General features: G+C 40.5%; 1 protein-coding gene across 18 annotated transcripts in view; it reads right to left on the bottom strand.

The window, feature by feature from the left end:
• LOC133480251 (protein unc-80 homolog) overlaps positions 1 to 14,557 on the bottom strand; it is a 72,852-nt gene that overhangs the window by 39,510 nt on the left and 18,785 nt on the right. For 13 of the 18 annotated variants that reach the window (XM_061778030.1, XM_061778031.1, XM_061778036.1 and 10 more), the window contains 10 exons: positions 12,801 to 12,935; positions 12,489 to 12,705; positions 11,883 to 12,023; positions 7,581 to 7,849; positions 6,104 to 6,421; positions 5,134 to 5,265; positions 4,841 to 4,988; positions 3,470 to 3,520; positions 2,905 to 3,053; positions 614 to 777 (listed from right to left, as the gene is read on the bottom strand). In XM_061778030.1, the coding sequence (XP_061634014.1) occupies positions 614 to 777; positions 2,905 to 3,053; positions 3,470 to 3,520; positions 4,841 to 4,988; positions 5,134 to 5,265; positions 6,104 to 6,421; positions 7,581 to 7,849; positions 11,883 to 12,023; positions 12,489 to 12,705; positions 12,801 to 12,935 (1,724 nt within the window). The remainder of the gene's footprint in view (positions 1 to 613; positions 778 to 2,904; positions 3,054 to 3,469; positions 3,521 to 4,840; positions 4,989 to 5,133; positions 5,266 to 6,103; positions 6,422 to 7,580; positions 7,850 to 11,882; positions 12,024 to 12,488; positions 12,706 to 12,800; positions 12,936 to 14,557) is intronic. The other 5 variants (XM_061778065.1, XM_061778119.1, XM_061778159.1 and 2 more) reach the window with 1 other exon arrangement.

Here is a 14,557-nt window from a genome sequence, read left to right as displayed (position 1 = left end):
TGTAAGTGCTAAAGTGTGACAAAATGTCTGAGTCTGCATGCTTAACAAGTCCTTTCAGGTTTGCAGCAGAGTGCATTACTCTGTCCATTTGCACACATATTGCGAACATTAGCCTCCGAAGGCTAAGGCAATAATGAACAGGATCGGAGACGGTACACTCTTTCACGGTGCCTATTATATCTTTAATTGTTTGATTATGAGTCATTAGTATTCGTGATTATGACCAGTGGCTACTACTACTACATCATATTCTCTTTGGAATTTTTTGCCTGCCTTTTCTCCCCCCAACACACCATACTGAGAAATGACAGCTATAAGCAGATACAGATCTCAGACCTGTGCATTTCTCAAAAAGATGAGAAATTACTCAGACAAATAAAAACATGAAAAGAGTCTGTGACTCTCCTAGGACAAATACAAGAAGTAGCATTCTGCACCCACAACTGGAGATCTCATGCAAGAAAAACAAATGCGAACAAGACAACAAAGCAAGCGGTGATGAGATGTTCAAGAGTGGATGAGTACTATTCTTCTACTTAATATTTTCCAGCGTTAGTAAATGTAATTTCAACATGCCAAGGACTGCCCCTGACAAAGCATTTCTTTCTAGTACCTTCTTGGAGCTTGCAGTTTGTTCTCATCTTTTTCCTCAGGTTTTTTGGTGGTTGTGACCTTCTCAGCACTGTCTAGGAGCGCACTCAGAGCCACTCGGCGAAAAACATTTCCATGGGCCTCCTTGATGAACTGCACCAGCTGGCGGATGTCACAGTACAGGCCCTGTGTAGGAAGGTAAAAATCAAGCGTCAGAGAGCCACCAGAGGAGGCAGCTAAGTGGGAGGCCTGCACAGCAAAAGTATCTCGTCTGCCAAGTTGCTAACATCCAGTCATATCTGTTTCTAGAAACTACAAAACCCTTTGAATGTGTATGAACGCTATGTAATTATTTCATCGATCTGAAATGCCAAAGAAATGAAACCAGGACTTTAACACTTATCATAGAAATGTCCAGATATAATGAAAATATAAATCACTGATGGTGTACTGGTAAATTCATGGTTTCTGTTCCCACTCAGTGACAGCATAAACCCCAAGTCTAAATGGTTGTCTCTTTCTCTATATGCACCCTGTGACTGGTGGTGTGGATTTATTCAAATCTACTGCTAAGGTATATGAAAGAAAAACATAAAAAAAAACTTTGTCCAATAAATACTCTGGTCACATCATTATACCAAAGTGATTGATTGAAGTCGTGTTGCATAAGGACATAGTAACATAAAATGACATTTATTTATTAGTAAAGGGTTAATTTTATGTCACACGTTTACATTACCAATTGGGTATAAAATGAAACAATCAAAAAGTGTCCTGACTCCTGATGTTCACAGGTTGGTAAAGCCCTCAATTTCAAGGACAAAAGTCTAGAAATGATTCAACCAAGCACAGATTAAAGGTTTACCCGTGACACATACTGTAATTAGCCCACCAGACCTTAATGTGGAGTGCAACCTGATATTTGATGACATGCCAAAGATTCAGCCCCAGACCAACGTGCTGATCATCTGCTTCTTTGTTTAGTGTGTAACAAAAATACACAGCTGAGGGTATATTGAGGGATTACAATTAGTATATTGATTAAAAATGTTTTCAAAATTCAAACGTAAAGCCTTTTTTTGGGGTGTACAACAATATTAGCATGAATGTCGAATCATTCTCTCAGCAATTACAGTTATAAGGTTTGGCCAATTTAGAGTGACAGCCAGATCCAGCTCCTTTTTCCAAGTATTAAACCGGGGACACAAATAATGATTTTTAACACCTTAACCAATTACCAATACCACCCATAACACAAGGCTGAAAAAAAAATCTTCACATGTACTCTTACTCTGTGATGTATTTTTCTCCTCATCATATACGTCGCATCTGGAAAACATTTACAGAGCTTCCCTTTTTCCACATTTTGTTATGTTTCAGCCTTATTCCAAAATACTTAGTCACCGAATTTCTTCACACAAATATCACAATGAGGGGCCTCAGGAAAACTCTGGTAATGCAAATAAACTTGAATCTGATTGAACGTCCCTGGAGAGGTCTGAAAATGGCTGTGAAAATTTACTCTGATGGAGCTTGAGAGGTGCTGCAGTTTTGCAAGACTAAGTGAAACTGCCCCAAGATAGGATGTGACAAGCTTGTGACATCATCCATCCATCCCTTTTCCAAACCGTTTATCCTCACTAGGGTTGCGGGCATGTTGGTGCCTATCTCAGCTGACTCTGGGCGAAAGGCGGGGTATACACCCTGAACTGGTTGCCAGCCAATCACAGGGCACATTTAATCAAACAACCATTCGCACTCACATTTATACCTACGGACAATTTAGAGTCTTCAAATCAACCCACCATGCATGTTTTTGGAATGTGGGAGGAAACCGGAGTACCCGGAGAAAATCCACGCAGGCACGGGAGAACAAATTCCACACAGGCGAGGCCAGATTTGAACCCGGGTCCTCAGAAATGTGAGGCAGATGTGCTAACCAGTACATGTGATTTTTTTTTTTTTTATTCTTACTATATTTGCAAAAATGTCAAGAAATTTTTTTTTTATATGTTTTGGAATAAGCGTGGAACATAAGAAAATTTGAAAAAAGTGAAGCGCTGTTAATACCTCCTCGATGCACTGTATGGGATCTCTCACATTGTAAAGATTGGTTAAGAAAAAAACGTGTGTGTGTGTGTACCAGGTTTTGGTGAAAAAAAAAAAAAAAAAAAAAAACTGCTCAGGGACAAACTGGCCAATTCTTCATATTGTAATCATGCAGAATTGCACAATCCATTCTAAATCTTACAGGGCAGGTGGTCAATTTGGTTTTGACAGAAATAGGTGTGACATAAAATTACAAGCACCCACCAGGTTCTCGGGGCTGTGAAGCTCATGCGTTGTGGAGGCGCAGCGGGTGATCAGCGACTTGAACATGCAACCCACCACAACCGCCTCCATGTTCTGTGCTACAGACTTGTTGTCCCCCGTGGTGAAATTGTTCCCGAAGCCTGCCTTGTCTAGGGGGGAAAAAAGGGAGGGGGCAGAGACCACAGATCACAAGGGGGCGGTTTAGTCAGTGGAACATTACATGAAAACAGTTATCCCGGACAACAAGTTGGGGAAAAGGGGGGCAAAGAAAACGGGTTTGTACAGCATATGGGAGGAGAAGCCAACTGAAAAGGATTCTGGGTAAGGAATAAGGAATACATGCAAGTGACTAAGGCCTGCTCTTGAACCACATTGAGGTAATCATTCTCTTGGCCTAAAGAATAAAGATTCATAAATGTGAAGTTGCAGGCGAGATTTGTCACTTTAGGACAGAGCGAGAGGGGCAGCACTGGAACCAGTGCCTAAGGAAGCCTCTTCTCAGGTGGGTATATTTATCACATCTCTCATATCAGTGCTCTATTGATTATACATCATGTGTATCTACCGATGTTTCGTTTTTTCGCCCTCCTGGACCTCTCACCTGCACTGCCGTACTCTGCAAGAGAAAAAGGCAGGGCAAAAGGTTGATTGACAACAGGCCAGCACAGACATGTACGTGGTGTCAGGAAAGAACCTCCGCAGGGAGGTCAACCCAAAAGACACACATCAGCTAAGTAACATACACGCAGACATATTTAGAAAGTAAAAGAAAAAAAAACTTGAAAGGCTTTTCCATCATCAAAACACTCATCAATTCGGTCACTTGCCAATATTTTTTTTTTCAATGTCATATGATGTCATAAAGCAGAGACAAAAACAATGTCAATGCAAAACTGAATTGGCATGGAGAGCATGTCTCAATGCTCAGCAGTAATGCCGCTGATTGAACAAAGATGTTATGGGCAAAGCTTTGGATTGGCAAGTGTACGAAAATGGATGAGCAAGGAAAGGAGGCAGGAAGTACGGAAGAAGGGACTGAAGGAAGGATGCAGCATGTGGTGGAGGAGGAGGAAGTGAGGCAACGTGGACAGAAGCAGGAGGACTGCGACAGACAGGAACAAGCAGGTGGGAGGGAGACCAACAGAGATAGAAACAGAGATAGCAATGGGAGGGAAAACAATTCTGCTTTGTCAACCACAAATTTGAGATTCTTCAGAAATATGACAATTGCGTCTTGATTGATCCCTGCATAATCCAGTGTATAAATTGCTGCAAGTAGCACGTGCATTAAAAGCTTTGTGAAACCATTTTGATGGTCTTATTGAGTGGTTCTACAATTATTTTCATACCTCTACCAGTGTTAAACTCTCCAAGTACATCCATCATGAGCAAAATTATAATACAGTAGCGTAATGGGCCAGATGTCATCAAACATGAGAGACGTTTTATGCCTGAAAAGTATAATATTATAGTAAGCCACTGTAACATTATGCACAGTTATAACTATGCTTACATATTGGAAAAAAACCTGTACATAAACAATGATCCAATTAAAATGTATAACAAATAAAAGTTAAGACTGTACCTAAATAAATGGTTTATAAAAAAACAGTTCTTAAAGATTAATTGCAAAGGTATTGACTTTTATTTTTTAAATAACTGATTATTATTATTATTATTATTATTATCATCATCTACAACTTAACTGTACGATCTGAAGGCAGTAATTCTTTTGCGCATCACTTGTGGGAGCCCACGTACCTACCACATGTTGAGAAGCACTGGAATATCTAAGTGTCTGATTAATGTTCCTGTCTTTAACGTTTTTTTTACCGATTCAAAGAAAATTGAGGCACAAACTGATTGAATGACCTGCGGCTCTCACCCACTACCCTGAGTGTGTCTGTGGCTGCCTCTCACAAATGCACATACTCACTGTCGGTGATAGGCTCCATGCAGAAGCCCAGCAGAGCATGAAGGAAGTCCACAATGTTATTCAGGGAGTCTTTGTTGACGTAGTCGCGCATTGTTTGGCGAAACTGCAGCTTGTCCAGCTTATAAAGGTTGGTCAGGCAGTTTTGGGCCTGACAGGACAGAGTTATAAAATATGGACATCAAGAAAAATGTGAGAGCACGACAGGGTGTGATGAAGCACCATCACAACACAAAGGCCATTATGCTGAAAAATGTATACATTTTTGCTGTATTGCTGGAAAAGGTGATTCTGACCTGCATCCTCAGACGATCTCCTGAAAGGCCACGATGTCCCTCGCCACAGCCATAAGCACAGCCCAGAGACTTTACTATTTTGATGAGCATGGAGAGGGCCAGTCGGTGAGGACTGAGGCAAGAGCTCTCTTCCTGTTTACGTATTTTGAAGGATGCAAACATTAACCCTTTAACTACCTGTTTGACCAACCAGTAGAGCACAAACAAGAAAGCAAATACTCTGGAACCTCGGTTTTCGTATGCCCCAGTTTTTGTAAAATTCGTTTTTTGACTTTTTTTTTGGCCAAAATACTGTCATGGATTTTGTAGAGCCGCTTGGTTTGAAAATGGACCGTACCTCATCCACCCACCCTCGTGACTCATTTCCAGCAGTGGCCTGCAAACCTCCAGCGCTGCCCGAGGCCAAGCGACATATTTTATGCCCCCCAAAATCGTCGACGGGTGGTGGAGCAGATTAAAGTTTTTTTTATCCCCGAAAACCAATCGTCAAGAGGGGCATAGTAAATTACTTTTTTTTTAAATTATTTTCTCCAATTGTAGCATCCTCGCCTGCACGGTGAAACAACTGGTTAGCACATCTGCCTCACAGTTCTGGGGACCGGGGTTCAGATCCCGGGCCCGCCTGTGTGGAGTTTGCATGTTCTCCCCGTGCCTGGGTGGGTTTTCTCCGGGCACTCCGGTTTCCTCCCACATCCCAAAAAACATGCGTGGTAGGTTGATTGAAGACTCTAAATTGCCCATAGGTGTGAATGTGAGTGCGAATGGTTGTTTGTTTCTATGAGCCCTGCGATTGGCTGGCGACAGGTTCAGGGTGTACCCCGCCTCCTGCCCGAAGATAGCTGGGATAGGCTCCAGCAGCCCGCGACCCTAGTGAGGAGAAGCGGTAAAGAAGATGGATGGATGGATGTAGCATCCTCCACAAATAGCGGGGGTTCAGAGTATTTGTAATTGAGATTGTTGACAAACTCACCTTTTTGTCATTGTCTTTGTTATTCTTCATGTCATCCTTGCTCCCTTGCCCACTTCCTCCACCGCTACCCCCTCCGCCTCCTCCCCCGCTGCCACCATCTCCGCCACCTCCTCCCCCACCTCCTCCTCCTAGGCTGTGGCCAACTGTGTCCTTGGCTCGCACCTCCTCGTTCTCCTTGTTGTCAGGCTTGGACAACTTTTTGCCAAACCCGGGCACCACGCCCAGCTGCAGCAGGGAGTCGATGATGTTGAGTGCCACATCGCAGATCCTGGAGCTGATGTCATGGCTGAGGACAGCGTAGAGGGCACGCAGCACAGCCTGACACACAAGAGAAGGAGGAACATGTCAAAAGGGCTCCTTTTTCTGTAGAGAGTACATATACAGTGTGTACGATATATCTCACACACACACACACACACTCACATTCATACGTATATATATACACAAACACACACACACACACATATATACATATATATATATATATACATGTATACATATATATATATACATATACATATGTACATATATATACATATATACATATATATACATATATATACATATATACATATATATACATATATATATATATATATATACATATACATATATATATATACATATACATATATATATACATATACATATATATATATATATACATATACATATATATATATACACATATATACATATATATACATATATATATGTATATACATATATATATACATATATATACACATATATATATACATATATACATATATACATATATATATACATATATACATATATATATACATATACATATACATATATACGTATATACATATATACATATACATATATACGTATATATATATATATATACATATACATATATACGTATATATATATATATATACATATACATATATACATATATATATATACATATATACGTATATATATATACATATACATATATACGTATATATATATACATATACATATATACGTAGATATATATATACATATACATATATACGTATATATATATATACATATACATATATACGTATACATATATTAATGGTTGTATGTTATTTTGAGGGGACAGTAATACTGCTATACGTTGACTACTTTACATTGTAGCAAAGTTTAAAAAAATATTTACACAAAAATTTACTGACTTTTGTGAAATACTGTATCTATAAATACAGTATGTGAATATACACAAATATTAACATATGTACAGACATACATACATACTGTATATGTATTCATAGTCTAATAGCCTCCAGTATGTTTTGTGCAATGTACATGGGGCTAAAAGGAGCACAGCACTGAGTAGGAATTCAACTGTGTCTGTGTTATTTAATGGAAATCAGGGGATTTAGCAAATATCTCGTTCATTCCCAAGAATTTCCATCAAGATGCATTGCAATTGATTCCCAACTCTGAAAATTCCCATAATTTTGCTGTCACTCACTGTGAGGTCCAACATTCCGTTCTTCAGCACAAAGTTGTTGGTGCCCTCGATGTTGTCACCCTCCTCCTGGCAGGAGTAGTTGATGCAGGAGTCAGTCAGGCTGCGAGGAAGGTTGGCACAGGCCAGCGGCTCCACAGGCATCTCCGGGATGACCACGGGGTTGCAGAGCCTTTTCATGTGCTCAGTGAAGAAGTCGGCATAGCCTACATTAAAGGACGCCACAGTTGTGTTGAACGCGGCCATGGTGATTGTGGAAATCTGGGATCGAACTGTAGGTACAAGAAAAAAGCTAATCACTCTCAAATTGTAGTCTTCCTCATTTGTTCATCACCTGACATAAAGCCATACCACCATAATCCCATATTGTCACTAGAATCCAACAAAAATAACATTTGATAGGAAACTCAGATGGCCAGCAAACAAGCCATTCATGTGACATCTCTTCTGTTATGCCCAGTGAGGCTGGTAACGCATTACAAAGTTGACTAACGCATTACAAAGTTGACAAAATCCGCCATTTTGAGTAACGAGCAAAGTAACGCATTATTTTTCCTGGGAAAGTAATTAGACTACAGTTACTTTTTCAATCCAACAACAGTTACTTTTGCATCATCAATGTCTCTCACCAGATAGTAATTTGTAGCTGGTGATTCAAACAAAGACCAGTCCAAATGTTCAGAAGCATTTAACCAAGACTCCCCCTTTTTTTTTTCAACAAATAGAAGAAAGCGATTGGAAAGTGACTTGATTCTACAATGCACAGTGAAGGTGCATTACCATAAAAGTGCAAAGAAATGGACGATTTCACTGTCGCCACACTATTTTTGTTATTTTCCTTCGTAAAAAGTGTATTTGATTGTTGTTACATTTTTATTTACACATTAAGAACACAGTTTTACTACCACGTTAAACGCACAATGCATTGTGGGTTAATTATTCATACCAAGTGCGTGATCGGTCATGGAGTGTAAGGACTGACTCACTGAAGGACTCGCAATACATAGCTTAAATAATATTTAAGGAAAAGTGAGAACTCTCAACTTGGTCTGTGAGCTGGTTGAACGCGTTGCACGGCTGATGTCACATAGTAAGAAAAAAAAAAGTTCTCTCGCTCTTCACTTAAAAATTACTGTGGTGGGAGAAATGGTGTTGGTGTGTGTCACTCACTTTTACGTTTACGTGCACGCACGCGCAAAGGCACGCACATACACAGTTACTTTCATGGACCACAATTGGCAGTGTACTGAGAATGTGTGCTTGTTTACATTTAGAAACATACATTATTGTGTTGGCATGTCAAGTCTACACCAAGTTGTTGATTTAATGTGGCTTCAACGACCCTAATATTTAAAGGGTCAGAGGACAAAGATGTTAAAAAATTTATTGATAACTCTAGAACCCCTTTACAAACCACATCTGCCATTTTGAAGTGATTATATACCAGATATACAGCAGTTAAATCAATAAATATGATTCAGAATGCGCCTTCTGCTTTTTTGCATCTACCGCCTTCCGGTCTTCGGCTCTATCCGGTGCTGTGACGTAATTCTAGCCAAACAGCCTTTTCATTCGGCGTTGTGTGCTATTGTTTCATGCTGTTTTTCCCGTCCTTGTCTATTTGTTGTCGTATGATTTACGATGTCACCATGATTTATTGTGTGGGATTTGCTTGTACAAATGGTCCAGGGAGTAGCAAGAGTTTCTTTGGCTTTTCAAGTGAAAAAGGAGTACATGACTAGTGAATAGGGAAAGTTAATCCACAGGGGAAGAAACGTGGTCAGGTATGGGTGCCTAGCAAGCATTCCAAACTCTGTGCTGATCACTTTCAACCGGCGTGCTTTGAGAAAGACTTAGCAGAAAGCATTGGATAGAGAGGTAGAGGCTGAAACCAGTTGTGGTGGCAACTATTTTACGGCCATCGGGACCTCAACTGCCAGCAAGAGAACTAAAATCTCGCAGCCACCATGGTGCAACAGCGAAGCGGCGTAGACAAGAGGTGAGGATTTCCTTGTATATGCCTATGGCTCAATTATGGTTATTATGCACTGGGCAGTAGGAAAAAAAGACCCAGGCCGTACTTTTCAGTACTGTCGTCTGTACTTTTGCCTATATGACAAGCCAACAGACACGCCAAAGACTTTCTGTGCGGCGTGTTATAAAGCTACTCGAGCGAGGGGTACACAATATATAGGAATAAGCTTTTACATAGTATGCAGTGTGCCGTGTCACTGAAACGTATATGAATATATAATACGTATAGTCGTGCTAAAAAATATTGGCACCCCTGGGGTGCCATTATTTCTAGCCATGACTGTGTAAAAATAAATGCTTTTGACATACCGTCACATCGACCCAATGGCCACTCTTTTTCTGTTGTATAGCTGCTACTTGGCTGCTCTTTGTCGTCACGGTCAGGTTTCGACCTCCTGATAGGCTCAATCATGTACGGCTTGACGATGCCAAGTTCAGTTGGGTGCTCCTGTACATCGAAATCCTCCTCCTCCTCCTCATATTGCAACACGTCGCTTGCCGTTGTAGCGCGCTGTGTTTGGCAATTGCAACGTAACTTCCGGTAGCCTTTGCAGTGGATAGAGTAAATACACCTCGGTGTCTCGAGCTTAGGGTATATTCGGGGATTCCTCAATACGAGAAATAAAAACCAAATTTTTGGCTAAACTATATTTGACAACTTGCTGGAAATGACGTGGATGTATTACATAACATATACAGTGGGTGCGGAAAGTCTTCAGACCCCTTTACATTTTTCACTATTATTCACTCTTATATTGCAGCCATTTCCTAAAATAATTTAAGTTCTTTTTTTCCCCCCTCAATAATGGACACACCACACCCCATATTGACAGGGGGAAGAAAAAAAAATAAATTGTTGAAATTTTTGCAGATTTATTAAAAAAGAAAAACTGAAATATCATACAGCCATAAGTATTCAGACCCTTTGCTCAGTATTTAGTAGAAGGACCCTTTTGAGCCAATACAGCCATGAGTCTTTTTGGGAATGATGCAACAGGTTTTTCACACCTGGATTTGGGGATCCTCTGCCATTCCTCCTTGCAGATCCTCTCCAGTTTTGTCAGGTTGAAGGGTGAATGTTGGTGGACAGCCATTATCAGGTCTCTCCAGAGGTGCTCAATTGGGTTTAAGTCAGGGCTCTGGCTGGGCCATTCAAGAACAGTCACAAAGTTGTTCTGAAGCCACTCCTTTGTTATTTTAGCTGTGTGCTTAGGGTCATTGTCTTGTTGGAAGGTGAACCTTCAGCCCAGTCTGAGGTCCTGATTACTCTGGAGAAGTTTTTCTTCCAGGATATCCCTGTACTTGGCTGCATTCATCTTTCCTTCAATTGCAACCAGTCGTCCTGTCCCTGCAGCTGAAAAACACCCCCACAGCACTCCAATGCCATAGAACCATTTTAAGGATGATCAGAAGAAATGGACAGCACCCGAGTTAAATATATGAGTGTCACAGCAAAGTGTCTGAATACTTATGGCTGTGTGATAATTCAGTTTTTCTTTTTTAATAAATCTGCAAAAATTTGAACAATTCCGTTTTTTTCTGTCAATATGGGGTGCTGTGTGTACATTAATGAGGAAAAAAAGGAACTTAAAGGATTTAAGCAAATGGCTGCAATATAACAAAGAGTGAAAAATGTAAGGAGGTCTGAATACTTTCCGTACCCACTGTAAACAATACAAATGTGAATTTTAACTGACCCCGTAACATCTTTGTCCTCTGACCTTTAAGTTATTGCTTCATGTTGATAACATCATTCTGTAACTTGTGTGGCGTACATTACCAAGTAATGGGTAAGGTGAAGCTAATGCTTTTTTTGTACTATGGATAAGTGATATTACTGCCACTTGGCAGTTGCCGAAAGTAACTAAAAAGTTACTTTTTTCTAACTTAGTTACTTTTAAGATCAAGTGATCAGTAAAGTAACTAAATTACTTTTTCAAGGTAACTGTGGCAACACTGGTCATGCCTGCATTCATCTGGTCTGGTTATCTGTGTGGTGTGCAACAACGACAAGAGAGTACATTTCATTTGGGATTAAAACAACAAACTACGCATCTGTAAATTACTGATGAGTAATCTGTGTCAAGAATAAGAAAACGTCACAGAACAATATTAACAAATCTAAATCTCGCTGAAAGATAAACCCAGAACAAATAAAGTACTAAAAAATATATAGGCCTACATGTAACGCATTCAGCAATGCAGAGACATTTAATGATTCAAATAATTTCTGATTGCAGACGTTCAGTAATTGACACACAAGCTCCTTACCCTCTTTAAAGGTGTTCTCGCTGTGGCTGTTTGAGTGGTCAGGCATGTCTCTGAGAAGCGAGTGGTGGGAATGAGAGTGCTTGGTGCTTAGACTGTCAGCATCGGCGCCTGTGTCTGTGCTGCCTCGACGTGTGAATTTACCTGCGACACAGAGGGCAAAAAATATTCCAGTAAATTCTTGCCAAGAGGAGAGTGAAAGGGGTCAGTGATTTTGTGTAAAGAATGTAGATCTAGATGAGTCGTCTTATTGGTGTGCTAACAAGCATTCATGAATACTACAAAAATGGTGTTTCTACTGCATTCTATTCTGTTCTTTTTTTATTTTGTTACTGAACAAAAGTAAATAATGGGATGGTTTTTTTTCCAAACTTGAATATTCAGTTAACAGATTGTGCAAATTTTGTTGTGATAATTTTGTTCTCTCTCTTCAAATGGGTAGTATAATTTATTTATTTTTTGACCATGTTGTAGAGACGAGGATGAATGTTTAAAGATGTTTTGAGGCTGATGAAGAGGAGAAGTCACTGAGCCGGGCTTTGATGGAGGAAAGTGGGATGCCGAGGTTGAGGAACTCGGATTGTTGGTTCTATTCTATTGTCAACATACCCATGATTGTGGCTTGCCAGCCCCCACGGTCCAGAGTGCGGCGATCATCGCCCAGGCCAGAGAAGCTCCCAAAGGAGAATGTGCTCCGGGTGGGCGAGACATCAAGGTGGTCCTCGTGGAGCAGGAAGGGGACGCCCATGCGGCGCTGGCGCTTCTTCCCTGTGTGATGGAAGGGGATAGAGCCCTTCCTCTCACGGTCCTCACGCCGGTTCTTAAACTGAAAGAAAAAAAAAAATAGGCTTCCCATTAAGAACAACAGTTTCCTCTTTATTGGTATTGATTAAAAAATGAAAAACTGTACTTTTGGCTGACCTTCTTAAAGATGTTCATGCCAAGGTCAGATGAAAGGTCAGGTACAGCTTGGCGACGAAGATTGGTTAAGGAAACCTTAGTGAATGTCTCAGTGCTCAGAGATTTGCCCTCCTCATTGCATTTGAGACTCATATCCTGCAAAAATGCAAACACAAAATTTCTGAATGTCATTCGGCCCTCTCCAGTTAGTTTATAACGCTGCTGCTAGTCTTTTGTCTGGATCCCATATGTGCATCATGCACATCAACAGTCCCTGTCATCCTTGGACTGGCTCGCTGTTCATTTCAGGATTCAGTAAATTGTTTTTAACAGACAGAGCCCTCAGTGTTCAGGCTTATACATACTGGAGCATTTTATTGTCCTGTTAGATGACTGCGGTCTGCTTACTGCCTTTTATTTACTGTCCCTCCTACAAGATTTAAAACTAAAAAGGTGATAGAGAGTTGCAGTCCATTGCCCTGAAATTGTGAAACACTTCCATTTTAACAATACTCCTTAGATATGTTCATAAAGCAGTAAAAAACACATTTACAACCCCAATTTCACTGAAGTTGGGACGTTGTGTTAAACAAATAAAAACAGAATACAATGATTTGCAAATCATGTTCAACCTATATTTAATTGAATACACTACAAAGACAAAATATGTAATGTTCAAAGTGATAAACTTTATTGTTTTTAGCAAATAATCATTAACTTAGAATAGACTGAGAAAGTTGAGGAATGCTCATCAAACACCTGTTTGGAACATCCCACAGGTGAACAGGCTAATTGGGAACAGGTGGGTGCCATGACTGGGTACAATGATTGTGTGCTTCCCTGAATTGCTCAGTCATTCACAAGCAAAGATGGGGCGAGGTTTACCTCTTTGTTAACAAGTGCGTGAGAAAATAGTCGAACAATTTAAGGACAATGTTCCTCAACGTACAATTGCAAGGAATTTCGGGATTTCATCATCTACGGTCCATAATATCATCAAAAGGTTCAGAGAATCTGGAAAAATCACTGCATGTAAGCAGCAAGGCCAAAAACCAACATTGAATGCCCGTGACCTTCGATGTGTAGAGGATATCACCACATGCTCGCTACATCCGTAAGTGCAACTTAAAACTCTACTCTGCAATGCAAAATCCATTTATCAACAACACCCAGAAACGCCGCCGGCTTCTCTGGGCCCGAGCTCATCTGAGATGGACTGATGCAAAGTGGAAAAGTGTTCTGTGGTCCGACGAGTCCACATTTCAAATTGTTTTTGGAAATTGTGGACGTCGTGTCCTCCGGGCCAAAGAGGAAAAGAACCATCTGGACTGTTAAGGACGCAAAGTTCAAAAGCCAGCATCTGTGATGGTATGGGGCTGTGTTAGTGCCAATGGCATGGGTAACTTACACATCTGTGAAGGCACCATTAATGCTGAAAGGTACATACAGGTTTTGGAGAAACATATGCTGCCATCCAAGCAACGTCTTTTTTATGGACGCCCCTGCTTATTTCAGCAAGACAATGCCAAACCAAATTCTGCACGTGTTACAACACCGTAGTAAAAGAGTGCGGGTACTAGACTGGCCTGCCGGCAGTCCAGACCTGTTTCCCATTGAAAATGTGTGACGCATTATGAAGCGTAAAAAACGACAACGGAGACCCCGGACTGTTGAACAGCTGAAGCTGTACATCAAGCAAGAATGGGAAAGAATTCCACCTACAAAGCTTCAACAATTAGTGTACTCAGTTCCGAAACGTTAATTGAATGTTGTTAAAA

This window comes from Phyllopteryx taeniolatus, chromosome 1 (assembly GCF_024500385.1).
Source record: "Phyllopteryx taeniolatus isolate TA_2022b chromosome 1, UOR_Ptae_1.2, whole genome shotgun sequence".
In the NCBI taxonomy this organism is placed as follows: domain Eukaryota; kingdom Metazoa; phylum Chordata; class Actinopteri; order Syngnathiformes; family Syngnathidae; genus Phyllopteryx; species Phyllopteryx taeniolatus.
The sequence above is the reverse complement of the archived record's forward strand: the minus strand, read 5'-3'. Positions and strand labels throughout refer to the sequence as shown.